This window comes from Carettochelys insculpta, chromosome 11 (genome assembly GCF_033958435.1).
Source record: "Carettochelys insculpta isolate YL-2023 chromosome 11, ASM3395843v1, whole genome shotgun sequence".
NCBI classification, from domain to species: Eukaryota; Metazoa; Chordata; order Testudines; family Carettochelyidae; genus Carettochelys; species Carettochelys insculpta.
The window spans coordinates 17884966-17912479 of record NC_134147.1 but is presented as its reverse complement, the minus strand read 5'-3'; the positions used below and the strand labels follow the sequence as shown (position 1 = coordinate 17912479).

At 58.4% G+C, this 27514-nt stretch overlaps 1 protein-coding gene across 2 annotated transcripts in view; it reads left to right on the top strand.

Annotated features, from left to right (window-relative positions):
* The window catches only part of CDC42BPG (CDC42 binding protein kinase gamma), a 71028-nt gene that overhangs the window by 21463 nt on the left and 22051 nt on the right, over nt 1-27514 (top strand). For both annotated transcript variants that reach the window (XM_075005257.1, XM_075005258.1), the window contains exons 2-20: nt 8076-8167; nt 10108-10191; nt 10482-10577; nt 11130-11278; nt 11615-11708; nt 11879-12079; nt 15002-15250; nt 15751-15830; nt 16293-16408; nt 17584-17705; nt 17907-18149; nt 19572-19682; nt 20751-20950; nt 22145-22226; nt 24198-24322; nt 24842-24956; nt 25824-25972; nt 26430-26518; nt 27372-27424. In XM_075005257.1, coding sequence (XP_074861358.1) covers nt 8076-8167; nt 10108-10191; nt 10482-10577; nt 11130-11278; nt 11615-11708; nt 11879-12079; nt 15002-15250; nt 15751-15830; nt 16293-16408; nt 17584-17705; nt 17907-18149; nt 19572-19682; nt 20751-20950; nt 22145-22226; nt 24198-24322; nt 24842-24956; nt 25824-25972; nt 26430-26518; nt 27372-27424 — 2450 coding nt within the window. The remainder of the gene's footprint in view (nt 1-8075; nt 8168-10107; nt 10192-10481; nt 10578-11129; nt 11279-11614; nt 11709-11878; nt 12080-15001; nt 15251-15750; nt 15831-16292; nt 16409-17583; nt 17706-17906; nt 18150-19571; nt 19683-20750; nt 20951-22144; nt 22227-24197; nt 24323-24841; nt 24957-25823; nt 25973-26429; nt 26519-27371; nt 27425-27514) is intronic.

Sequence of the window (27514 nt, the reverse complement as noted above, 5' to 3'; positions counted from 1 at the left end):
CGCTGTTTTCAAACCACAAGGAAGAAAGACTTCCCAATCTGGGCAGCCACAACTGGTAGGGGCTGTGCCAGCACAATGATATTGACTAAACAAATCACACCCGCACAGGCATAATTATATGTACTAGGCCACAGGCTGGGTGGAGACCGTGCCTTTCCCTGGCACAAGAACAGTTTTCCTTGGAGGAGGGGAGTTTACATCCCTTCCCAAGAGCTTGCAGCTGCACCAGAAAAGGTCACTTGCCACAGAAAGAGAGTTCCCACAGGGGGTTACCACGATAGAACGGTGCGGGTTTTCATTCATGCTTAAATATCAACATACCTTTCCCACAGACACCAGGTTAACACCCAGCGTTGTGCTTGGGCTGCTGCAGATACAGGCACAAACAAGGGAATTTTGAGTAGGAGTAAAGAGGTCATATTACTGCTGCATTGGGCATGGGTGTGGCTGCTGCTTCCAGTTCCAGGGACTACCATTCAGGAAGGATACGGATGAATTGGAGAGCGGCCAAAGAAGAGCCGTGAGAAGAATTAAAGGGTTAGAAAACCCGCCTGGAGTGAGAGACCAGGAGCTCCGTCTGCTTAGCTCAACAAAGACACAGTTAAAGGGTGACTTGATCCTGGGCTAGAAGAACGTAAATGGGGAAGAAAGGGGGTAAGAGAGTCATCGGTTGAGCAATGCTTTAGCGAGAGCCACCGGCTTGAAGCTGAGGCCAAGCAAATTCAGGCTGGGAATGAAATGTGAAGTTGTAACTGTGGGAGGAGCTACCCATTGGAACAACTGCCCGAGAGTGGTGGTGGAGTCTCTGTCACACAGCGCTTTAAAATATCAGGCAGGGATGCTGGGTGCAGAGGTGTGCAGGAAGTGTTGAGGGGCAGAGGAGGAAGGTGCCGAGCTGGGCACAGGGACCCAGGGGCAGAGCTGGATTGGGGATTGCTTGGGGGTGAGAGAGGAAGGAGGGTGAGAGGGGAACCTCCAGGCAGGTGGGGGATGGGGCTGTGACTCACCAGGGTACTCCTCTGATTGAGGGGTGGTGCTCAGGGTTTCTTGGGGTGGGGAGTGGCTCTCTGTCTGAGCGAGGGGGGCAGGGGAGCCGTTGCCTGTGCTGTCCTGGGGTCCAGAATGCCTTTTGGGGGGCTGCACCCCATAAGAGGCCTCCAGTCTTGTGGCACCTTTAGGCAGTGCTTTAAGAACAGCACAATCTGGCCGTGGGCCTGATGCGAAGCTTTGCCAGAGTCAGGCCTCCGCCTACATGGTGCTCGGCATCACCATAAACGGAACAGCGTCCCTGGTCAGCAGCACGGCTGGGCACGGCCCTTAAAGGAGATGGACTCCTTGGCAGCTGTCCAGGGGACCACAGTTCCCTTCCATGAGCAGCTGTCCCTTTAAGATGCCCTGCAGAGAAGAGCCAAGGTCAGTCAGGAGCTAAGGCTGAATATGGCTGGGAGAATTTCAGGAGCGAATCAAAGAGGGCTTGAGAGAAGAGTGAACAGCGTTACCCACGGCCTCCAGGCACCGGGGGCCTCTCCACAGCTGCAAATAGAACCCAGGAGTCCTGGCTCCCTGCCCGCTCTCACCAACAACTGGTACTCCCCTCTCAGAGCTCAGAAGAGAACCCAGCTACCAGAATCTTGACTTCCAGCTTTCTCCTCCCGCCGCCTCCAGCTCTGATCACTAGAGCCCCAAGGCAGCCCAGGGAGAGAGTTAGAACCCGGGAGCCCACCAGCAGCCACGCATGCCTTCTCCAGCGCAGACTGCAGGCCCCCCGCTGCTCTGCAGCCACCAGCACCACAGCGCGCCTGGGTCACCATCGTGACCGTATCACAAGCCCTCAGCTGGTGCCTAACAAGCGGCTCAGAGAGGCAGAGGCTTGTCCTGATCCGCAAGAAGCGTTGGCTGCAGAGGTGGGCACAGGACTCTGGAGCGCCTGCTTTCCCTTCCTCCCAACCACCCGCCTCCAAGCCAGGAACAGAAGTCAGAGTCCTGGATCCCAGTCCTATGCTCAGACCCCCATTGTTCTCTACCCTGCAATGCTGGCTGCTGCATCCTGTGTGCATAAACATGAACCCCGGCTCTTGGTGTGGGACTGTATCTGGAGCTGCTTGTTTGAAAGAGGGAGTAAGTCCTTGGACTGGACTGCCGGGAGTCAGTGTTGAATCCAGCTCCTGAGTGGCCAGCAAAGTGTTACTGGCGTGCCGGATACCGGAGTGCTGGAAGTCTAGCTCTGCTATCGCTCTGCCCCCTCCGTGCTTCCCGGCTGCCAGCTGCCCCTCTCCCTGCTGCTGGGCCCTTGCTATTGCTGCCTTCTGAAAAAGCCTTGGGAGTCCCAGAGGATATCAGCTAGCCAAGAGCTGGCAATGCGATGAGTTGGCCGAAAGGGATGATGCAATCCTGGGGCGTCTGAACTGGGAGGCTGGAGTGGGAGTGGGCAGGTTCTGTTGCCTCTGGGTTTGGCTCTGGTGCTGCGGCTGGCAGGAACGCAGGGTCCAGTTTGGGGCCCCCACACTTGGAGGTGGATGGGGGCAGCTCACAGAGGATGGGAAGAGAGGCAGGGGAGAGCGTGAGTGAAGGGGAGAAATGTGCACCCCAGAACCGCTGGGGGCAGCAGCCGTGGGCACAGAGGGCTTGTCGATCGGGCAGACTAAGGTCTAACAAGATCCAGGGTGAGACACTGAAACTTGACAAAGTCAGACTGGAAATAAAGTGCAAGCGTTTAACTGGAAGGGGAATTAACGCTTGGGACCTTGAGCTAGCAGGGGCCTGGACCCTCCAGCGCTGGCAATGGGACCTCTAGTTGTGCGCTTCTCCTGACATCTGCTCTGGTTCAAAAGGAGGATTTAATGCAGGGTTGCACCGTGGTCTGTAGTGGACAGGAGGTTGGACCCAATTATCATAATTGTCCAGTTTGCCCAGGGACCCTGCGAATCAAACGCTGCCCCACTCCCATTGTCCCCCATGCCTCTTAATGAAGCCTCTGTGCCCCCTCTTCCCCTCACAATTCTGTATCTCTGGTCCCTCCTTCTCAGCATCTCCTGCTCCCAACCCCCCGTCTCACAGCGAGGGTCCCTGGGGCTGCAGCAGAGAGACTGTTTTTCTCTTTACATTGCCAGCGCCTGTTCCTCTGTGACTCAGCTGGCACCTGTCCCAACGTGCCAGGGCACAGACTGTCTCTGCTGTCACCTCGTCAGGGTGCTGGACTTCTCTCTGGTGCCTTAGCTTCCACGGTGTTCTAACCCACAAGACCCTGCTGCCCTCCAAGAGCTGCGGAGAGAACCCAGGGATCCTGGATCCCAGGTCCTGACCCCCTGTTTTAACCCCATAACTCCTCCCCTTCACAGGCCTGGTGCTAGGACTCAGGAGGAGGGTCTCACTGTGAGATGGGGGTGGAGGGCTGGGTGGGGCAAGGCTTCTGGGATCAATCACCAGCTCGTGTGGGGCAGCATCCGGGGAAGGAGCAGGGAGGGCTGGATTGAGGATGCAAAACCTTGCAGTTTGCTAGCCAGCAGAGCTGAGTTGCCTGTTCAACTCTGTGTCATCAGCCCCGTACTGCTAATGGCATTTGTCCATTGGCTGAAGGACACAGGGTTTTGGCAGCAAGAGGAGCTAATCTGTCTCCCCACTGTCACTGCAAAGAGATGAGTGACCTGGCCACACCAAGCAGTGTGTTATGAGGTTCCTATGAAATTCTTCCCCCAGTGAAAGCAGGTTTTAACTGTTCTTTTACCCTGTGCCATACAGATTTCAGAGGGGAGACCAGTGTTTCTCACACTGCAGGTCCTGACCCTGACCCTTCAGAGCTGGGTGGCCAGAAAGCAGCGGCTGTTGGCCAGCAGCCAGCTCTGAAAGCAGTGCCCTGCCAGCAGCAGTGCAGAAGTGAGAGTGGCAATGCCATACCATGTCACCCTTCCTGCTGTGCTGCTGCCTGCAGAGCTGGACAGCTGGAGAGTGGCGCCTGCTGACTGAGGGCCCTGCTCTGCAGGCAGCAGTAAGGATGGCCTGTTTGGCATTGCCCCCCTTACTTCTCCATTGCTGCTGGCCGGGCATCATCTTCAGAGCTGGGCGCATGGCCAACAGCTGATGGCCCCGGAGCTGCCAGTCCCCCAGCTCTGAAAGCAGCACAGAAGTAAGGGTGGCAATCTTGTGACGGGAGGCCCCAGCTCCCAGCCAGCAGCTGCTGCTGTCCAGCTGCCCAGCTCTGAAGGTCACCAGCTGCAGTGCAGAACTAAGAATTGCAGTTCTGCAACCCCCCCAATAACCTTCTGAACCCCGCCCCCGCAACTTCTTTTGGGTCAGGACCCTACAATTACCCAGCTGTGAACGTTCAGATTTAAACAGATGCAGTCATGTCATGTACGATTTTAAAACCATCTGCCAGTGAAATTGCCCCAGATGGACTGAGCATTGGGCAGGCCCCTAGTTTATTAGATACTGATGTGATGTATAATAGCTTCACTGGGGAGGTGGAAGATAAGGGGGCTCGTGTCATAGTGCGTGTAGGCTGAGCTCCTTGCTTACCCCAGGGCGCCTTGCTTCCCTCCGTCCCCCATCAGCTCCTGTGGGCTACTGTCCCAGCATCACCAGTCCAGGGATTCCCTGCAACCTCCCCACAACAAGGGGCTTTGTACCCCTACCCCTCCCTTATGAGGGACCCCTATTCTCCCACCCCACCCCATCCCCACAGCTCTGTGTGTGCTCCCTGGTCTGTCCAGCTCTATGTGCGCCCTGGTCCGCCCTCCCCCCCAGCGGCGGCTCTGTGTGTGCCCCAGTCTGGCCCCCGCTGGCGGCTCTGTGTGAACGCCATCCTGTGGGCACATCACCATGTTACGCTCCAGGAGGAGGTTGGCAGCTCCAGGCTGGCGTTAAGCTGGAAGCATGAATAGTTGCCCTTGCGACCAGGGCTTTGCTCTGGAGGTGACTGCAGAGCTGCTGGGAGCTGCAGCTGTGCAGGGGCCACCGGACACCCCCACTGCCCCCCACTTCCATTTTCCTGGTTTGCTCCTGTATCCCCAAGACTCTGGGCAGGACACCACTGCCCATCCTTCCCTGCCACACTCCAGCAATTGGCTCAGGGGCCCATCACGTGCAGCCTGGCCCAGGACAGCCAGACAGATCCAGAAGTGCCAGCTGAGCCCCAGGGCCTGGCCGTGCCGAGCCAGGGCAGTGAGCCTGCTGAGCGGCCTGCCGCAGGCGCAGCCCCATCACCGCGTGTGTGCGTCATCTGCAGAACTGGGGGAGCCGCTTACAGGCCCAGCACAGATCAGGGCCCGGTGGCAGCAGACGTGGTTCATTGCCGGGCCGGGAGCTCAGCTGGTGTGCGCCGTGTTGGTGCTGTTACGCCTGTACCTCCAGACGCAGGCAAGATTGGCCCCCCCATGTCAGGCTGATTATTACAATTATGGTCACACCTGGAGCCCAGCGATTGTGTGAGTCCACCCAGCCTGGCATCCCCCACGCTGCCTCCTTCCCCCGTCACACGTGGGTCCCACCCAGCCTGGCATCCCCGACTCTCCCTGTTCCCCAGACTCACACCCAGGGGCCCAGGCAGCTCCTTCTCTGCCACAGGCCGTGGCCCCCATCACAGCCAGGGCCAACCCAGCAGGTTAGGTCTGTCACTGCTCAGCTGGGGCCCTAGTGCCTGGGCAAGGGCTGTGGGAGGCCGATCCAGCAGCCCCATGGTGTGTTTCCAGACCCAGCTCGGGCCCTGTGCCAGGCTCCCGGAGGGAGGAATGCAGCCATGCAGGTTCTCCCAGGCCTGCCCAAGCCAGACCCCACCCTCTGCACTGCTTACACCACACACTGCCTGTCACCATGGCTGTGCCCAGGTGGGAAAGAAAACCCTGAAGATCCCAGGCTCCTTGACTGACTCCTAGAGTAGCGGGGTGGGAAACCCAGGTGTCCTGATTCCCAGCCTCCCTGCTCTACCCACTAGGCATCACCGCTGGGATAGAACCCAGGAGTCCTGGCTCCCAGAACCACCCACCCTCCAATCCAGGCACAAGACCCCACTCTCCTGCCAAAGCAGGGATCACGAGCCTCGGTATGTTATTGTAGGGCAGCTGAAAAGGTCTGGTCACACCCTGAGATTTCCCATCCAGCCACCTTTGGGTGCCCCATGCCTAAAACAAGTTTGGCAGGTCTCAGCTGTGTTCCTGGTGAAACCAGCACTCTGCTCCTGAAACTAGCAAAAGGCTCCTCTCTTCACCCTCCGTCTCTGGGGAGTGCTCGGGGGGAAAATGACCTCAGACACACTTGTGGGGCTTATCCCAGGCCCTGGCTTGGGCCAAGGGGGGGCCTGGCATGACAGGGCATGCTCTGAGCATGCCACGCTGTGGGGTACAGCTGAGGGGCGGGGAAAGCAGCATCCGAGGCAGCCGAACAAGTTGGTGCGTGGCCACCGCAAGCGCCTCATTGGAGACAGGCTGGAAAAGTTGCAACATCTCAATCTGCTTTTGTGTCGTGCTCAGCACTTGGGGTGGGCCGGAAGCCCGGATGCCTGGGTTCGGTGCCGGCTCTGGAAGGCACGTGTGGCTAGTGGTTAGAGCAAGGGGGCAGCACTCCTGGGCTCTGTTCCCCAGCCCTGGGAGGAGAGTGGGGTCTGAGATGACTGGAGGGAGGGAGATTTTTTTACAGCCCAGCCCAGCAGGCCCAGCCTCTCATGGACATCTGCAGACCCCTTCCCTGGGCCATGCAGAAGCAGAACCAGGCCAGCGTGTTCAGCGAGGCTCTGGCCAGGCCACTGCTCACAGTCAGCAGGGTCCATGTCACCGTCATGCCTCCGTCCTGGGGGTCAGCCCAATGGGTTTATATCATCGGATGCAACCAACTGGGGCCCAGGCTGAGGACATCCTGGGAAGTAATGGACGGGGCCCTGGACAGGAAGTCAGGCCCAGGGAATCTAGCCCTGGCTGAGGGAGCACTGTGCAGCACAGAAGAAGGGGATCAGGCCTCCCGAGGAACAGCTGCACAGCATGCTAAGGCCCATAGTACGGTGTCTCAGCACGTGGGGCTACACCCCCCGGACTCCTGCTTTGGAGCTGAAACCAGCTGTGCTGGAGCTGTGACACCGCGGAGGTGGGGAAGCTCAGAGACACACTGCGAGGGTGACCAGAGAGCAAATGGGGGGTGGGGGGAATAGGCACTGATATAGGACAAAGCCCTGACTAGCAGGACTGTGCCTATAAAATCGGGACAGCCACTCACCCTTGCAGCGGCTGCCTGTAGGCAAACCGCTGGAGTCTGTCACTGATGGGCTCTGTGACCCTGGGCAAGTCTCTTCCCATTGCAGGGCCTGTGGTTCTGGTGCCACCTATGTCTGTTTCAGCTGCAAGAGCTTTGGGGCAGGGACTGTCCCTCGCTGTGGGGCTGTGCAGCAGCTGGCCCAGGCCCAGCCTGAGTCAGGACTGCTGCACACTGCTGTAACACATCAAGCAATAAACCCGGCATGTGTCGTCTTCTGCTGGTACTTGGCCTGGTGCAGCCACTAACTCCAGCAGGGGCTGTTTGCCGCCCCTCTGGGCTCATGAGTGTGTACTGCTCAGAGCTAGGGGTGCTGTCCCTGAAATGTGGGGTGGGGGGAGGTTTAGAGGCTGATTGTTCTAGAACTAGCCAACCTGCCGCTAATTCCCTGTTAATTACCCAACCAGAGACATCTGATTTGGCAGTGGCAAGAGGTTTAAGGAGAGATCAGGGCCACGTTGTGCCAGGTGCTGCATGGACCCCGGCCGAGATCAGAGCCCTATTGTACCAGGTGCTGCACAGATCCTGACTGAGATCAGAGCCCCCTTGTGCCAGGAGCTGCCCAGCCACTTGCCAGTGAGTCTCTGCCCAAAGAGCTCACGCTCCACCCAATCAAAGGAAAGGCTCTTCTGCCCATTGTACAGATGCACTGAGCCATTAGACCCCCCTTCCTTCCCAGAGCCGGACCCCAGGAGCCCTAACACCCATTGCCTGGGTTCAAGCCACTAACCCACCCTCTGTGTCTCTGGGCAGTGCCCTGTATTTGGAGAGCCCCCTGGGTAGCACTAGGGTACAGGCATGCCCCAGACTGAGGTCTTTCTCTCTCTCTCCCCCTGTAGCCGCCCCCTTCGTCACCAAGGTGAAGGAGATGTGCCTGCACCGGGAGGACTTTGAGATTCTGAAAGTCATCGGGCGAGGGGCCTTTGGAGAGGTGAGCGCTGCCAGCCTCCCCAGCTTGGACTCACGAGGGGGCTTGTGGTCCTCAGCTATGACCCTAGCACCAGGTGCCGTGCCACCTGCTGGCAATAGGAGGATTGGATCCTGGCAGGGCACAGTTGCACCTGCTGTCATTGGGTGGGGCTGGCGCTTTGGATCCTGGCAGGGCACAGTTGCACGTGCTGGCAATAGGAGGTGCTGGCGCTTTGGATCCTGGCAGGGCACAGTTGCATGTGCTGGCAATAGGAGGTGCTGCGCTTTGGATCGTGGCAGGGTACAGTTCCACCTGCTGTCACTGGGTGGGGCTGGCGCTTTGGATCCTGGCAGGGCACAGTTGCACATGCTGGCAATAGGAGGTGCTGGTGCTTTGGATCCTGGCAGGGTACAGTTCCACCTGCTGTCACTGGGTGGGGCTGGCGCTTTGGATCCTGGCAGGACACAGTTGCACATGCTGGCAATAGGAGGTGCTGGCGCTTTGGATCCTGGCAGGGTACAGTTCCACCTGCTGTCACTGGGTGGGGCTGGCGCTTTGGATCCTGGCAGGGTACAGTTGCACGTGCTGGCAATAGGAGGTGCTGGCGCTTTGGATCCTGGCAGGGTATAGTTCCACCTGCTGTCACTGGGTGGGGCTGGCGCTTTGGATCCTGGCAGGGTACAGTTGCACGTGCTGGCAATAGGAGGTGCTGGCGCTTTGGATCCTGGCAGGGTATAGTTCCACCTGCTGTCACTGGGTGGGGCTGGCGCTTTGGATCCTGGCAGGGCACATTTCCACCTGCTGTCACTGGGTGGGGCTGGCGCTTTGGATCCCGGCAGGGCACAGTTCCACCTGCTGTCACGGGGGGCTGGGGTGGGCCAGGGCCTGGAGCAGGGGTCTGCAGCCGAAACAGCGAGAAGAGCCATTTTTTCAAAGTCAGTTACAAAACCAACTGTTCAAGAGCCGCAGTGCCCCTGAATACCAGGCTCTCCTTAATAAACAACTGTACTTTTTGTAGCCCTGTTTGAAGAACAGCACAGACATGATGATTTATACCAGTTAGAAAGTTGTTACCCCACCTCCAGGCTTTACCCCTCACAACCCCCAAATCCACCCCCCTATCCCCAAGCTTTACTCCCATCCCACAAACCTGCCCCCTATCCCCAGGCTTAACCCCTCTCAGCCTCAAACCACCCCCCTATCCCCAGGCTCAACCTCTATCAGCATCAAATCACCCCCTCTCCCCTCCCTGGGTTTAACCCACCTCACCCCTGCCCCACCTAGCCCACTGAATCTGGATCTTACTTGCCCAGGTGCTACTCTCAGTCCCCCTCACATGTGCTCCGGGTCCCCCTCCCAAACTTCTCAGGCCAGAAAGTGCCTGCACCTTTCCCAGCTGCTCCCCACCCAGCAGCACTGGTGCCGGCCTCACCAGGTCCTGGGGGAGCTGATTTCCCACTGCCGGCTGCAGCTCCAACTCCAGCTCCAGCTCTGGCGGCTGCTGCAGAGTGAGGATGACCTGGGAAGCCTGGGAGGAGGTGCTGGCCCTGCCGGGAGGGCAGCTGCTCTCGCAGGAGGCCTCCCCCCATCTCTTCCTCCTTAGTGCAGCTGTGTGGTTCTGTAAGGGGCAGATGCTCTCCCTCCCCTGCTGAAATAAGGGAACTCACCTGAACTGGTTTCAGGCCGGATGTAAAACCAGTTCAACCGAGGTCCATTCTTTCAGTGGGGGCAGCTCAGGGGGCCGCGAGAGGAGCTGGTGGCGACAGCGGTCAGAGCCACGTTGCTGACGTGTGGCCAGGGGGCTGCAGGTAGCAGAGAGAAGCCCGGGGATGGGGCTCTAGCAGGTTATTCCCTCACTGGGCGGCTCCATGCAGCTACCCCCCACCCCCACCCCAGCTACTTCAGGTCCAGTTCAGCCTGGCTCCTGGAGACCCCCTCAGTGCTGTGCTCTCTGGCCCCAGGTGGCAGTGGTGAGGCTGCGGAACAGCGAGAAGGTCTACGCCATGAAGATACTGCACAAGTGGGAGATGCTGAAGAGAGCAGAGGTACTGACCCCGACCCACCCCAGGCTCTCCCCGACTCATGCCCCCTCCCACCCCACACGTTCCCTGCCCCATTGCTCTGCTCTGGAATAGCAGGCGTGGCGGGAGGGGTACCGCTCCGGAGGGGCCCCTGGGCTTGATCCAGAAGGCCCATGTATCTGCTCCATAGCGGGGGGACCCTGGGCTGCACAGGCCCTTTGCACCCAGGCTGCAGCAGTGGCTCTGCTAGGATGGAGCCCTGCGACCTCCCTGCCTGGGGGCACACCTGACCCCTCCCTGCGATCCCCTCGCAGACAGCCTGCTTCCGGGAGGAGCGGGACGTACTGGTGAAGGGGGACAGGCAGTGGATCACCACCCTGCACTACGCCTTCCAGGATGAGAAGTACCTGGTAAGACTCTGCCTGGGAGGTTGGGGAGGGCCTCTGCATTGCCCGGGGACCCTCAGTCCCTCGAGCACCATCTCCTTGTCCCCATCAGCCAGATGGTCCTGTCCTGGAGGAAGCAGCTGCACATCCTGCCTGGGCTCCACCCAGAGGATTTTTTTGAAAAGCCCTGCCGTATGCAGCTGGTTTCCAGCAGGGGGCGCTGTGTGGCTGGCTGGGCATTGCCAGCCGGGGGCGCTGTGTGATTGGCTGGGTGTTGTCAGCAGGGGGCGCTGTGTGGTTGGCTGCACGATGCCAGCAGGGGGCGCTGTGTGGTTGGCTGCACGATGCCAGCAGGAGGAGGTGGGGCAACTGCGTATTGCAACAAGGGCAGTGTGGGGCAGGCTGGATGTTGCCAGCAGGGGGCGCTGTGTGGGTGGCTGGAAATGCAGGTGGGAGGAGCTGTAGGTCTGGGCCTTCCCGGAAGACAGCTTGCACCTGCCATGCATTATTTTGCATGTCCTGCAAAGCTTATTGCAGGTCCCCTCCGTCTCCCAACTAACACTGCCCCATCTGTAGTACCTGGTGATGGATTACTATGTGGGCGGAGACCTGCTGACCTTGCTGAGCAAGTTTGAAGACCGGCTGCCGGAGGACATGGCCTGCTTCTACCTGGCCGAGATGGTGCTGGCCATTCACTCCATCCACCAGCTGCAATATGTGCACAGGTACAGCGGGGCTGGAACTGGGGGACGTGCCCAGGTTTCAGCCAGGATGCTGGCTGCTGACCTTCCTTCTGCTCCCCCCCAGGGATGGCCCCAAGGCTCTGTTTCTGGCTCCAAGCTGACCCCCTGCGTGGGGGGACAGGGGTAACAGGGCTGACTTTTAGCATCCCCACTCATAAAAGCGTTCCTGCCCTACAGCCCCTTCCACCCTGTAACCCATTGGAGCCCCCACCTCCAGGGCTGGGATGGAAACCAGGAGTCCTGGCTCCCCGCCCCCAGCTGTAACCACCCAGCCTTTTTCAGTGGCTGGTGCCTCTGCCTTCTCCCCTCCCTCCACAGGGATATCAAGCCAGATAACATCCTGATCGATGCCAATGGGCACATCCGCCTGGCCGATTTTGGCTCCTGCCTTCGACTGCGACCAGATGGGACGGTGAGAGGCACAAGCTGCTCCAGGAAACCCCCTCACCCTGAATCAGCCCCTCCAGACGGTTCCCCGCTTTGTGGGGCTGGACTGGCCGGCAGCTCCTGCCTGGGCAATGGGAAGGGGGCTGCCATGGCTGCAGGTGGGCATGCACGCACTGTCTCCCCCACCCCCGGCAGGTGGAGTCTGCGGTGGCAGTGGGGACCCCTGACTACATCTCCCCGGAGATCCTGCAGGCCATGGAGGATGGGAAGGGAAAGTACGGCCCCGAGTGCGACTGGTGGTCCCTGGGCGTCTGCATGTATGAGCTGCTCTTCGGGGAGACCCCCTTCTACGCTGAGTCCCTGGTGGAGACCTATGGCAAGATCATGAACCACGAGGTGAGCCGTGCAGGGAGGGTGCCCTGGCCAGGCTGCACCTTGGGAATAGGGGCTTGCTGGAAAGTGGGGGGTGCTCGAGAGGAAGCAGGGTCGTGGGAGGTGTCGACGGGACTGGAGGGGTGTGGATCGGTGGGTAGATTAATGTGGCTTATCTGGCGGGATGGATACAGATGGGTGGAAAAATATGGGGGGTTGGATGAGCAGGTGCAGCTGGACTGAGGACTGATAAATATGGATGGGCAGATGAATGGGGATGGAGAGTTGAAGATGGGTGGATGGGTGGGTGGATGAAGACAGAACTGGCAGTATTTTAAAGAAGTCGTACTGAAGGCACAGGAACAAACCGTCCCGCTGCATAGTCAGAAATGCAAATATGGTAGGCAACCAGCTTGGCTTAACAGGGAAATCCTTAGTCAGCTTAAACTCAAAAAGGATTCATATAAGAAACGGAAACATGGACAGTTGACTAAGGAGGGGTATAAATATACGGCTGGAGAATGCTGAGCAGTAATCAGGACAGCGAAAGCACGACTGGAACTGCAGCTGGCAAGGGATGTGAAGGGTAACAAGACGGGTTTCTACAGGCATGTGAACAATAAGAGGGCTGTCAGGGAAGGGGTGGGGCTGTTACTGGATGAGGGAGGTAACCTAGTGACAGGTGATGTAAGAAAAGCTGAGGTACTCGATGCTTTTTGTGCCCCAGTCTTCACAGACAAGAACAGCTCCTACACTACGGTGCTAGACAGTGCAGTGTGGGAAGGCGGAGGACAGTCATCAGTGGGGAAGGAACAAGTTAAGAGCTACCTAGAAAAACTAGATGTACACAAATCCACGGGTCTGGATTTAATGCACCCAAGGGTACGGAGGGAATTGGCAGACGTCATTGCCGAGCCTTTGGCTATTACCTCTGAAGACTCCTGGAGACTGGGAGAGATTCTGGATGACTGGAGAAAGGCAAATGTGGTGCCCATCTTTAAAAAAGGAAAGAAGGACAATCCAGGGAACTATAGACCGGTCAGTCTTACCTCAGTCCCTGGGAAAATCATGGAGGGGATCCTCAGGGAATCCATTTTGGAGCACTCGGAAGAGGGGAAAGTGATCAAGAGTAGCCAACATGGATTCACCAAGGGCAAGTCCTGCCTGACCAATCTGATTAGCTTCTATGACAAGGTTACAGGCTCTGTGATATGGGAAGTCAGTGGATGTGATAGACCTTGACTTCAGCAAAGCTTTTGATACAGTCTCCCACAACATTCTTGCCCATAAGATAAGGAAGTACGGATTGGATCCCTGGACCATGATATGGATAGAAAGCTGGCTTGGCGATTGGGTCCAAGAGGTAGCAGTCAATGGCTCAATATCTGGATGGTGGTCGGTTTCAAGCGGAGTCCCGCAAGGCTCAGTTCTGGGCCAGTGTTATTCAATGTCTTTATTAATGACCTGGATGAGGGACTGAACTGCACCCTCAGCTAGTTTGCGGATGACACTAAGCTAAGGGGAGAGGTAGATTCGTTGGAGGGTAAAGAGAGGATACAGAGTGACCTGGATAAACTGGAGGATTGGGCCAAAAGAAATCTGATACAGTTCAACAAGGAGAAGTGTAGAGTCCTGCACTTGGGACGGAAGAATCCCAAGCATTGTTATAGGCTGGAGACCAACTGGCTAAGCAGCAGTACAGAGGAAAGGGACCTAGGGGTTATGGTGGATGAAAGGCTGGATATGAGTAAACAGTGTGCCCTTGTAGCCAAGAAGGCTAGCAACATATCAGGGTGTATTGGGAGGAGGATTGTGAGCAGATCTGGAGAAGGGGTTGTTCCCCTCTATTCGGCACTGGTGAGGCCACATCTAGAATATTGTGTCCAATTTTGGCCCCCCCCCAGTATAGAAAGGATGTGGGTGCATTGGGGCGGATTCAGCAGAGGGCAACAAAAATGATTAAGGGGCTGGAGCACATGATCTCTGAGGAGATGCAGAGGGATTTGGGCTTGTTTAGTTTGCAGAAGAGAAGACTGAGGGGTGATTTAATAGCAGCCTTCAGCTTCCTGAAGGGGCGCACTAAAGAGGATGGAGAAAGACTGTTCTCAGTGGTGACAGAAGGCAGGACAAGGAGCAATGGTCTGAAGTTACAGAAGGAGAGTTGTAGGTTGGATATTAGGAAAAACTATTTCACCAGGAGGGTGGTGAAGCTCTGGGATGCGTTGCCTAGAGAGGTGGTGGATTCTTCATCCCTAGAGGTTTTCAAGTCCCAGCTTGACAAGGTCCTGGCTGGGATGACTTAGTGGGGGTTGATCCTGCTTGAAGCAGGGGGCTGGACTCAATGACCTCCTGAGGTCCCTTCTAGCCCTAGGATTCTGTGAATGCAGGTGGCTGGGTGGATGAGTCAGCTCAGTGGATGGGAATGGGGATGGATCGGCAGCTGCCTGTGTGCGGACAGGAGGCTGGGTAGGGAAGGGGTCGGGGATGGCTGGGAGAATGGACAGATCTGTGACTGCAGATAGCTAGGAGAACGGATGTGGGTGTGGATGGAAATGGGAAGGGGCGGCCAGGTGGGTAGGTGAGTGGAGGAGGCAGAGGGATGGAGTGGGGAGGGGTGGATGAGTCGAGCTGGGGGCAGTTGGGTCCATGGTAATGCCTGGATAGGTTGAGGGGGGGATAAACATGAATACATTTGCATACATTTGCATAAATTGTGCCTGCAGGACCCTGATGTGTGCGGCCACGTAAATCAGTTGCACGTGTATTTGTGTTAGTTCGCATACAAGGGGGACACTTGCCGCGTGAGCTGCCAGCTCTGCCTGGAGTGCCCCGACCCCGAGGGGCACAGGGGAATGGAGCTCGGACGCCAGCGAGGCGCTGCAGCCTCAGCCCCCCCGCCCTCATCAGCCGCCTGCACTGAGCCCCGTTGGCTTGTGCCCCCTCTAGGATCACCTGCAGTTCCCCCCGGACATCACAGACGTGTCGGAGCCAGCCAAGGACCTGATCCGGGGGCTGCTGTGCCAGCAGGAGCTGCGCCTGGGCCAGAACGGCCTCGAGGACTTCAAGCGGCACCCCTTCTTCAAGGGCATCGACTGGGCCAACATCCGCGCCAGCACCCCGCCCTTCGTGCCCGAGGTCAGCAGCCCCGCAGACACCTCCAACTTCGACGTGGATGACGACACGCTCAAGGAGCTGGTGAGGGCGGCGCTGGGGGGTGCTGTGCTGTGCTGCGGGAGGGGGGCAGATGGCGTGGGGGTGGGCACTGTGCTGCAGGACGAGACGGGAGCTCTGCCGTGCTCCAGGGAGGTGGTGGGAGTCTCGTGGGGGGGGTGCTGTTCTGCAGGGGATGGGCAGGTGGTGCGGGAGGGTCGCTGTGCTGCGGGGAGGGGGCAGGGGGCTGCAGGGCAAGAACAGGGCTTGCGGGGGGCTGTAGGAAGTGGGGGGTCAGGAGGGCTGCAGGCTCTGCACTTGCAGTAGGCACTGGTCCCGCCACTGTGCTGGGAGGAGGAAGACCCTTTCCTCTGAGGCGAGAGGTGAGGTCCAGGCCCCATGGATTGACTGAGGTTCCTCAGGCTCTGTGTTAACAGCCCCCCACATCCCTGCCCTGGAGTGGGCGGGGGTGTGGCTGCTCTGCCTGAGGCATAAGGAGCTGCCGTGTCCTTTGTGACGTGTGTTGTCCCCTCTCTGATCACCAGGAGACGCTGCCGCCTGTTTCTCACAGTGCATTCACCGGCCACCATCTTCCCTTTGTGGGGTTCACCTTCACTTCTGGCCGGTGAGTACAGCCCCCAGGCAAGGACGCCCCCTTCCCCGGCTGTTCCCATGGGGGCCAGAGACCCTATCATTTCACCACTCGCCCATGTGCCCATCCCACGTGTCTCTGCCCCCTCTCCACGAGTCTGTTCCATCAGCCCATCCAACCCAACATGGCCCCTTCCCCACCACTCCAGGTCAGACCTATGGGCCTGCCCAGGGCACTGTCCTCCTTCCTGCTTCACAGAGCCCTTCCAGCCCCATATCCCCTTGTGGGCCTCGTGTGAACTTGGTGCTCTCTGGCCAGGGTTGAACTTCTCAACTTGAGATCTAGAGACATGAGACTCTCGGGCCAGCGGAAGCCCCACCCAGTTAGGATGTCAAGGTCTCTGCTGCTTGGTGCAGCCACCAGGGGCTGACAAAGAGCCACACCCTGGGCTAAGTTGGTCCAGGGGGATGCTCATACTGACCCTCACTCCCGCAGCCCCCTCTCTGAGCAGAAGCCCCCGTCCCCCTCCCCATCCCCTGATGTGGCCCAGCTGGAGAAGAGGATCCGGAACCTGGAGCGGGAGAAGGTGGAGCTGATCCGGAAACTTCGAGGTGAGGCAGGTGGTGCTGGGAGGGTTAAAGCCCAAAGATCTGCCCCATCTCGCAGCTTAGAGTCCACCTCTTGCACCCTTATCCTCATGATCTCCGCACATCCAGTCATGGGTGTGTCTGTGTCCAGGGGCATCATCCCAGCAGACAGAAGTGGCAGTGAGTCTGGGAACAGAACCAGGGTGGAACCCTGCCCGCAGCCTCCTGCTCTAACCCCTTAGGCCTCCCCCACAGCTGGGACAGAAGCCAGGAGGATAAATAAATGGGTGGAGATAGACATCTCGTAGAGCTAGAAGGGACCTTGTGAGGTCATCTAGTCTAGTCCCCTGCCCTCTTGGCAGGGCCAAGCACCATCCCTGGAATCTATTAGCCCTGATCCTTAAATGGCCTCCTCAAGGAGTGAGCCCACAACCCTGGGTTTAGCAGGCTAATGCACTAACGCCTGAACCATCCCTCCCCTCGCTAGCCTGCCTGCTTCCCAGCTCCCTGCTCTAACCACTACACCCTCTCCCCTCCTAGCACTGGGGGTAGGACGCAGCAGCTGTTTCCGAGGGATGCCCAGAGAAAGAGGTTGGGGCCTCCCCTCTCCTTCCTGCTCAGTCCAGTTTGGGACTGACCCATTGTGGTCCTGCCTGACGTTTCCCTGTGTGGACTTGCTCCCTCCCCTCCCACCCCCACCCCCACCCCCACCCCCAGATTTCCACAGCCCCAGCCAAGGAGTCAGAAACTGTGAGAAGAGAGAAATAGGGATGTTGTGTAGAAAGGTGACAGCTACGGACGCCTGTGCCTGGATCAGCTGTAGGGCCGGTCAGCTGTAGTGGGGTGATGGGAGAGAATACAAGCTGAATGGGCCCATTGGTCTGTTCCAGGGCAGCAGGAGCAGGCATACTGGAATGGATGGGTTCATTGGTCTGCTCCAGGCAGCAGAATGGGGGCCGGGGGTACCGGGATGGATGGGTCCATTGGTCTGTTCCAGGGCAGCCAGAGCAGGGATAGCGGGATGGATGGGTCCATTAGTCTGTTCCAGGCAGCAGAACAGGGGGTTACCGGGATGGATGGGTCCATTGTTCTGACCTAGGGCTGGTGGGAGGGTGTGGGTATCAGGCTGGATGGGCCTATGTATTCTGAGCAGAGGTGAGTCACCCTAGTAAATTCCCAGGCTTCTTTCTCATGCTCAGAGAACCAGTCGGCAGCTGAAGACTTGTTAAAGCAGCGGCTGGAGGGGGAGGCATCTGGGCAGGTGAAAATCCTGGAGAAGCAACTGAAGTCACTCAGACGGGAGAGGGACGAGGCCCGCCAGGTGAGACATTCCCAGGGGCCCTGCTACAGCCCATTCCACCTGCACAGAACAGCTGGGGTCCCTGGCCCAATGCTGAGACGCAGCCCACTCTGTGCATGGCACGGGGGCCATTCACAGCCTTAGCCCTCCCCTGCTGCTGAGATACAGCTGCCTCTGGGTGGAGTATGGCAGTTGTCTTTAACGAGCACCGCACCTGGCCAGGAGCTGTCCGAGGCCCAGGAGCGGCTGACGGCCCAGAGCCTGGAGCTGCAGGAGCTGCTGACCAGGCAGAAGCAGACGGCAGAGGACCTGCGCTGTGCTGAGGCCAAGTGCGGGGACCTGCGGGCCCAGCTCCTCCGGCACGTGCGCCAGCTACGGGAACGGCAAGAGGAGACAGAGGCAGCTGCCCGGCGGGTGGATGGGCTGCGCAAGGAGCTGGCACGGGTGGAGAGCGGGCGCAAGGAGGTAACCGGGCAGTGCTGGCCTCTCCCTGGCCGGCCAGGCCTGGGATGCTGCAGGTGTGCATCCCAGGCTGGGTCCCACCTGCTGTGTTCATGATACGCCCCCTAGTGGTTGCCCGGCAGCTTTGCAGTGTGCGGCATCAGCCTCGCTTCCCCCTGCTCCTTGGGACAGCGCTCCCCCGCGCCCGTCTCCTTGCACCAAGGCAGCCTGCAGCGCCAACTGCATCCCCGGCGCCCCCTGCTGGCAGCCCATCCGCTGTGCATGATACTGAGACTCATGGCCCTTGTGCTTAATGCACAGTGCCCCCTGCTGGCCAGCACTGACTGCATTCCCCAGCTGGCGTCAGAAGAGGGTTCAATCCCAGGTTCCTGCCAGGCCGGCACAGCTGAGGCTAGTTACGTCGGGTGCCTTTAAAAATGGGCAGTGCTGGGCTGAGCTATGCTGGAGTGGGAGGTTGTGTGGGCTGGGTTAGGGGACACCCCGACAATGCAAGTAACCCTTCCCAACAGAAGGACTTTGGCTTGAGTGGCCGCTCTGTGCTGTCGCGAGGCAGCTTAGGCTGGGGGCAAGCAGCAGCCAACCCTTGTGTGAGCCTCCTGAGGCTAGGAGGGGCTGGCACCCTGGGGAGGACGCCAGAGAGGGGTTGAGCTGGGGTTAGAAGAGGGTCCCTGTTGCCTTTGAACCTGAATCCTGTGGGGATGTCTGGGGCGGGGCCACAGTGTGTGGCCTCCCCACGTCATCCTGGCTTGAGCCCCTTTCCCTGGGGCTCGCTCCTGGGCCCTGTTCTCTCCCCCCTCTCTGCCTGAGGGAGGGGTGGTGAGTCCTGGCACTGGGCTTTCCCTTGCTAGGGGCCTGGCTCACGCCCTGCAAGCCCACGGCGCTGGGGGTTAGGGTTACCTTATTTGACCTTCCCCAAAAGAGGGCACCCAGAGAGGGAGTGCTTCTATCTCAGTATCTACCTGCTCACGTCTTATGAGTGTGTTATATTCCATAACTGCACTGAGCCCCGTCGGCTTGTGCCCCCTCCAGGACCATGTGCAGCTACGTTATAAGGCGCTAATGCACCAGGAGTGGGTAGACACCGATACCAGGACACGCCTCTCAGGGGTGTTCTCTTTTATGAAAGGTCAAATATGGCAGCCTACCTGGGGGCGGGGGGCATCCAGAGAATGAGCTGGGAATGGGTTGGGGCCTCTGCCCCCTGAAGAGGCAGGCTCCCTACTCCAGCCCTCCCCAGGGGGCTTGATCAGAAGCTGGGGGAGTGGTTCTGTGTCCTGCTCCCTGCCTCCCTGAGCCAACCACTCCTCCTCCCTTGGGGCTGGAGCCTGGGGCTGACTCCACAGAAAGGCCCAAATCCCCCAGCGCCCTGTCCTCAGGCCTGGGCTGTGGGAGAGGGGCTGGTTTCACACAGCCCTTCCCCGGCAGCTGGAGTCTCGGATCGAAGGTCTCTGCAGCGAGGTGTCCAAGCAGCGGAAGCTGAAGGAGAGAAGTGAGCAGCAAGCGAGGAAGATGAGGCGGGAGCTGGAGGGGCTGAAGGTGAGGCGGAGGAAGGGGGGCTGCGTACGAGGGGGAGGGAGGTGCCTCCTGCCCCTTGCACAGGCAGGCGGAGAGTGACGCCCCCAAAGCATGCCCCTCCTCCGCTCAGCAACGGCCTCTGGGCAGGGGTCAGTGAGCACACAAGGGCTCCTGGCCGGAGGGGTGGCAGAGCTCCCTGTAAGCTGAGCACTTGGGCAGCCGCCCAGGAGAGAGTCAGGTGCCACCCAGCTGGTTAACGCAGCGCCCCCAGCCGGCACCCTGGGCTTGTCCTGGGGGTGCCCAGCCGCACGTGCCCTGGTGCACAGAGTACGTGTTCTGCACGTGCGAGGGAAAAAATGAAAGGGGTGCTGGGTGCACGACGGCCCCTTGCCCGGGCAGTGGGGCAGTTAGTGAGAACACCAGGGCCCTGTGTCTGGCCAGTGGAGATCCCAGTGAGACAGATGGTGAGCACACGAGGGCCGTTGGAGTGGGAGGTTGTGTGGGCTGGGTTAGGGGACACCCCGACAATGCAAGTAACCCTTCCCAACAGAAGGACTTTGGCTTGAGTGGCCCCTCTGTGCTGTCGCGAGGCAGCTTAGGCTGGGGGCAAGCAGCAGCCAACCCTTGTGTGAGCCTCCTGAGGCCAGGAGGGGCCGGCACCCTGGGGAGGACGCCAGAGAGGGGTTGAGCTGGGGTGAGAAGAGGGCCCCTGCTGCCTTTGAACCTGAATCCTGTGGGGATGTCTGGGGCGGGGCCACAGTGTGTGAACTCCCCTCCTCATCCGGGCTTGAGCCCCTTTCCCTGGGGCTCGCTCCTGGGCCCTGTTCTCTCCCCGCTCTCTGCCTGGCCAGTGAGGGTCCCTGGAGAGCGGTTGGTGAGCACACAAGTTGTCCTGGGGGGCGGGCAGTTGGTGAGCACACGAGGGCCCTTTGCCTGGCCAGTGAGGGTCCCTGGAGGGTGGTTAGTGAGCACACAAGTGTCCCTGGGGTGCATTAGGGCCCCTGCAGGCTTAGGCATCAGCCCTCCCCTTTGCCCCGTTTGTAATACGGCCTGTGGGCGCCCGTAGCTGAACTCTCCTGCCCCCTGCAGGCGAAGCATGATGCAGCGTCTCTAGAGCCTGCCGGCCCCAACCACACCAAGGAGCCCACCTTCCCACGAGGGGACCTGCAGGCCAAGGCGGGGCGGTGGAGCCTGAGTGAGCCATTGCAGAAGAGGGCAAGCTGGCAGGGGACACTGCAGGCTGAGCTTGCCCAGCTCCAGGGAAACCTGCAGAACCCTGGGAAGGAGAGGTGAGTGGGGAGGGGTGATTCGAACTCAGAGCTCTCTCCTGGGCTCAGTAGTCCCATTGGCTGAAGGCAGGGAGGGGAATTGATTTCCTGGGGGCAAAGGGGAGGAAGGTGGGTTTTCCTGTGAGAAAATTTCTCTTGGGGACATTTTTCCTGCAAGAAATGTTTGGGAGTTTCTCCCATTTTCCTATTTCCTGCTCCGTCCCTCAACCCCTTCCATCTCATTTCCCCGTGTGCCACAGATCTGCACACCCTGGTGTTCCCGAGGAGGGTTGTTTCTTGCATCCTGGGAATTTACACCCCCCTTTTCCTGTTGCGTCCAGATTCAGAAATGTGGGAAGGGCTGTATAGTTGAGAGGAACAGGACGAGAGAGGAGAGCCAAGAACCATTTATTCCATTCCATTCAGTGGCTAACTGGAGGGGATAGGGTAAAATGGTTCATTTTAGTTCTGTTTCCAAATTTAAAGAAGCAAACTTTAAAAAAATCCACATGTTGTTTTACTGAGAAATAGGGCCGTTTTTAACAGGGAAAAGAAATATCCTTCCGACACAGTTGTTATGTTATGAGCTGGATTCTCTCAGCTCTGCTACTCACCTCTTTGGGGACATGGACCAAGACAATACCTGTCCGTGCCTCAGTTTCCCCTCCTGTGAAACAGATCATGCTATCTTCCAGCTTTGAAAAGCAGTGGCTCTCAACCTTTTTACATGACTATAACCTGTTCAATCATGTGATTTGTCTTGTGCTTCCCCCAAGTTTCACCTCACTTAAGAATGACTCGCTTACAAAATCAGACAAGAGCATCCCAGCACACTGATACTGAAAAACTGCCTGTGGTCTTTTTACCATAAAATTACAAAATAAATCCTCGGGAATAGAAATAATGTACTGACATTTCAGGGTGTACTGAACACAGCAATATGATCAAGTCACTGTATGAAAGTTTAGCTCCTGCGGACTTCGCTACTGCTTTTTCTGCAGCCTGTTGGAAACATAGGCAAATATCTAGCTGAGTTGATGTACCCCCGGAAGACCGTGGTGTACCCCCAAGGGTGCGTGTACTCCTGGTTGAGGACCACTGCTGTGAAGCAATTTGAGATGCACAGGTGGAAAGCATTGGGTAAAAGCCAGGGATGAATATTATTATTCCTACTGGTTGTGGTTCTAATGTTCTCCTCTGACCCCTGGCCCCTAGTAAATGGGACCACAAGGAGCTGAATGACCAGGATGAACAGTTGCAGGACGAGAACAGTAAATTCGCCCAGGAAAAGGAGAGGGTAAGAGGAATTTGCATCTCTCTGTTTCTCCAAGGGGGGGCTTGGTTTGGGCTAATGGGCCTCAGCCCCTTGCAACGTGGCCGGGGCTGACATATTGCTGGCTGTACTGCCGGCTGCTGTCACGGGGTAGCTACAGGGCCTGCAGCCTTGCAGAGTGTAGTACTGCCTGTTGCCATAGGGGGCTGGCTGCAGCTGGTGGTGGGATTGCCTCTGGGCTGCACATAGCGGAGGGAGGGGTCCTGGGGGCCGCAGTGAAGACTGGATCTTAGACCCCCAAGGCAGAGCACAGGGACCCTGATATCCCTACAGCATGTGGCAGGAAGCACAGAGTCCTGTCTCATGTCCTACCTGGCACCTGAAGGATGCTCTGTCTCATCTCACTGGCCAGCAGAACAAACTCTGCCCTGCCCCCGGAGCTGTGTGCGAGCAATTACTTGTAGTAATGAGGCAGACCTGGCTCTGAGAAGCCCAGGAATGATACTGCATAGAGCACCCTCTACTGGCAATTCGAATAGCTGTTGCGTGGATATAAGTATCAGAGAGGTCGCCGTGTTAGTCTGTAGCTTTGAGAACAAGAAGTCCTGTGGCACCTTATAGACTAACAGACGAAGCGGGTCTTTGCCCATGAAAACTCATGCTGCAAAATATCTGTTAGTCTACAAGGTGCCACAGGACTTCTGTATGGATATAGTGCTCTCTCCTGATGCTCATTAGCTGCCTATATGCAGATCTTGCCCATGCATTATAGCCGATCACCAGCTGGGCAGTAGCTAAGGCTTAAAGGTCAACTCGGTTAGATGCTGTAAAATGCACATGCTTAAGTGAATTGCCTTGAAATTTGGTCTGCCTCCTGGGAGCACAGGGGGCCGCATGTGACAGAAATTTCAGGTCAACCAAACAAGAGGTTCTTGAGATGCAGCCCCTGCAACTTCCCAGCATTTATTTGATGCTGACATTTCCTCATTGCACTGGTCTGGGGCTCAACTGAGAGACTGATGGCGCCCCAAATGGTCTCAAGAGCTTGTCATTTACCTCGCCTAGCACGGGGCGCCTGCTACTTTTGGGGGAAGCCATATTGCAAATGTTCCTTGGAAAAGAGTTGAGCTCGCTGGAGACGCACTGCAGGTGTTGCAAGGCTGAGGTGTAGCGAGAGCAGCCAAGAAGCTCGAGAGTCGGTCGTTATTCGCACGAGCTGGGTGGCTCAAGGGGACGTGCTGAACATAAGCTACGCCTAGGCAGTGTGCATTCACAGCCTTCTCTGGGGAGACGTTGGAGAAAGACCACCTGGCACACTGAGCCAATCTGCCTCTATTCAGGGAAGGAGGGTGAGGAAGAGACCAGAGAAGAGCAGTTAATTAGCAAGAGGCATGTACCTTAATTTTGGATGTCCTGGTTTGCAGAGGGTTGAGTTTTGCTGTATTTGATGTCCTGGAACAGCACGAAATTAACTGTAATTCCACAGGAACCAAGGATTTTTGTCAGTGACCAGAGTGGGCTGGTGATGCTCAGTCTGTGGCACTCTGAAGCTAAAGGAATTGGAAGGATTTGAGGAGAGGGGAGAGGTTGATCGGGCCAACTTTCTCCATCAAAAGTTGTTTCTTTCGGTGCAAAATGCAGCTTGGGGCCGATTGAAATGTTTTGTGACGCAGGGTCGACTTCAGCAAATTCTTTCAGCCAAAACTGAACGAACCGGCCCCCAGAACTCTCCCAAACTTGAAGGCGTTGACTTACTGACGTGACCTGAATTCTCCTTTTCAAACCAGCTTTTAATTCCATTTGAAAATAACATTTAAAGGGTCAGGGATGAAAAATGACACATTTCAATTCTCCCGACACGCAAGTTTTTTGTTTCATTGAAAACTTTTTAAAAAAAAAAACACTTTTTTGAGGGTTCGACTTGCTACACGTGTGTTCCTGTAGTGCCTTTCCCTGTAAAGGTCTTCACGCTGTTGTCTTGCTGTCTACTCACAGCTCCTTGGACAGGTGGAGAAGTTAAACACGGCCAACAGGCAGCTGGAGCAGGAGCTGCGTTTGCTGGAGGAGCGGAGAGAAACAGTCACTAACTGGGAGGCTCAGCTCACTGACATCCTGCAGTGGTACGAGCCTTCCCGCACTGAACCAGATGGTGCTGGGATTAACGCCCCGTGTAGGGCTGGCTGTGGGGTGGCGGGAGTGCCTGCAAAGTCTGATCCTGCTCTTAGGATGGGCAGCATCTCATTGTCCTCAGGAATGACTATATAGCCTGGGAATCAGGGCTCTGGGTTCTGCCCCTCGCTCTGGGAGGGGAGTGGGGTCTAGTGGTTACAGCGGGGGTAGGGCTGGGAGTCAAGACTCTTGGATTTTACCCCGGGTCTGGGAGGAGGGAGGGGGGTCTAGTTGTTAGACCAGTGAGGCTGGAAGCCAGGACTCCTGGGTTCATGTCCAGCTGTACTGCTGGTTGTGTGACTGCCCCCCAGGTCCCTCAGTTGATTGACCTGAGCGTGCCAGGCTGGGGGCTCCTTTCCGGGGGCGGGGGGACAGACTGTGGGGGTAGATTCTGCTTCCCTGGCCCCCCCTTTGGCTTGCTCTAGCTGGCTCCTGGCAGGGCTTTCTCCCGACTGTCTCTCCTCTGGCAGGGTCAGTGACGAGAAGGAGTCCAGGGGCTATCTCCAGGCTCTGGCCACCCGGATGACCGAGGAGCTGGAATCCCTGAAACACTTCGGCACACAACCCTCGGGCACCCGAACGCTGGTAGGAGCTGAGTGGGGTCGCGCGTGGCTGGCAGGACAGGGCTGGGCCGGGCCGGGCCAGGGGTGATCCAGGCTGTGGGACAGGCTCTGGGCTGGAGCAGGGGCTTGGAGTGCAGGGTGGGATGCAGGCTGCAGGCTCTGGGGGGGAGCGTGGGTGCAGGAGGGGTTTGGGGTGTAGGGGGTGGGAGGGAGTTTGGGTGCTGGGTGCAGGCTCTGAGCTGAGGTGGGGTGACAGGACGGTGAGGGGGAGGGGTGAAGTGCTTACCTGGGGCACCCCCCCCCCCAGCAGCAGTTCCTAGGTGGTGGGGGCTGCTGCTTCTCCACACACTGCTGCCTGCAGGCACCGCCCCTGCAGTTCCCGTTGGTCACGGGGCGCCCAGGGCTGGGGCAGCAGAGAGACGCCCCCAGGCTGCAGGGATGTCCTGGCAGCCCCACGTTGAGAGACACACACTGCACCATCAGCCACCCCAGCCCCGCTGTGCTGCCTGCGCCAGGAGCTCTTGGCCATTTTCAGTCACCTGGGGGCGGCAGGGGGGCCAGGCCTGCAATGGGGCAGGAGTGGGTGGGGGCCACAAGTGGGACCGGGAGAGAAACCTGGTCTTGAACTTGGCTGGAGCTGGGCCGCAGGCCAGGAATGTTCCTGGTGCGCAGGGACCGTGGGCCCATCTCACTCCCTGCCGGTGAACTGAAGACAGCGCCCCTGAGAGGGGAAAGGCCCCATCACCCATCCCCCTCTCACTGGGATTGGAGCCATGGCTCCCGTGAGGGAAAAGCCATGAGTCCCCTTCCCTCTGGCCCCGCCGAGGTTTGCCTGCGCAATGGATCCAGGCTGCTCCCAGCTCAGCTCTCCTTGTCCCCGAATCTGAAGGACAGTCACTGGAAGGCCAGGCGCCTGCAGAAGATGGAGGCCTCGGCCAAGCTGGAGCTGCAGTCGGCACTGGAAGCCGAGATCCGGGCCAAGCAGGGCGTCCAGGAGGAGCTGACAGAGATGAAGGCAGCACACTTGGCCACCGAGCGGTGAGGAGGGTGGACTCAGATTCCTCAGCCAGGCGTTGGGTGGGAGCCCCAGGACTTGGGACTCTTGTCTCACAGCTCGGAGATTCTTGGTGACTGAAACGGGAGCAGAACCCAGGAGTCCTGGCTCCCAGGCCCCTCCTTCTCTAACCACTAGGTACCATTGCTGTCCCAGAGGTTGGGAGTGGAACCCAGGCACCCCCCCTACTCTAACCTTAAGATTCCACTCCCTCCCAGAGCTGGGCTAGGACAGAGCCCCCCACACCTCCGTTACAATGGCCAGACAAAGCTGCTTAGCAGTTTTCCTACCCTGAGATATTTGTCAGGGTAAATCTGTCTGCAGTGGGGCAGGCGCTTTTGCCATCAGCTGTGGGCTTAGCAGTGCGCTGCCCTGGCCCCCCTGGCATCTTTGGAGCAGGAAAGTCACGAGTTTCCTTTGTCCTCGGGGTATTTTTACAAGGCAATTGCAAGAGGCCGAGGCGCAGAACCGGGCCCTACAGCTGGAGCTGGAGAAGCTGAAGGCAGAGCTGAAGGCCCGGTCTGGGGAAGGTGAGGCCCCTCAATTTCCAGCCTGGCTGACAACACAGGCAGCAGCCTGGCCTGGGGTGGGGGCTGCTATGTGGTTACCGCTGCGTCCTGGGGAGGGAGCCCTGCCAGGTGCTACACAACCCCCTCCCCAAATGAGACCAGGGACACTCCCCCCCGGGGGGGGGCTGCATGGTGCCTCCAATCGAGATCCAGGACTGTCCTTAGCGGTGCCAAGCCCACCCTTGGACAGGGCCTCAGATTCTCCATTGGGACAGGTCTTGCCTGCACCTCCCTGACCACAGTGAGGGGCCCGGCTGTGCCAGGCACTCCCCAGACTGAGATTGGGGGCCTGTTGTGCTGGGCACAGAACAGACACCTGGGCAGAAAGCCCCTACCTCCAAGAGCTCCCGGCCGCTATGTGCCAGGGACTGCCCTTCACTCCGTGTGCGACAGCTGCTGGGGCGGGAGGTGTGCTGGGCTCCCTTGGAGGTGGAGGGGGCTGCGTGGGGACCCCCCCCCCCGACCTCAGTCGGGTTCTATAGCTGCTGTTGTAATAATTCAGTGCCGGTGGGACAGACGTGGAAGTGGGAACTCCCAGATCCCAGCCCTAACCAGCACGCCAGGGACTCATTGACCTACACGGTGGTTCTGCGAACTGGCGCATCTGTGTGCGCACCACTGCCCTCTGCTGGAAGCAAAGGGGATTTCTCCACCATGGGCCAACCCCCCTGTACCTCTAGCAGCTAATGGGGGCTGACGGGGAGGGGTGTCTCCTTTTGGGCAAGCAGGGCCTGTGCTTTTGGGAGGGAGGAACTGGGAGACAGGCGGCTGCTGAGGTGTTAGAGCTGCATGTCAATCTTTCTCTTTCTTCCAGGTACAAAACAACAGGGGCCGCTAATTCCCTTCCTGTCACTCTGGGGCACAGAGGTACGGCCCTCGGGCTGCGGCTGGAGCAGGGCAGGCTGGGAGTCCGGGCCCTGGGCTCCATTCTGGCTGGGGGAGTCCAGGGAGTTAAGA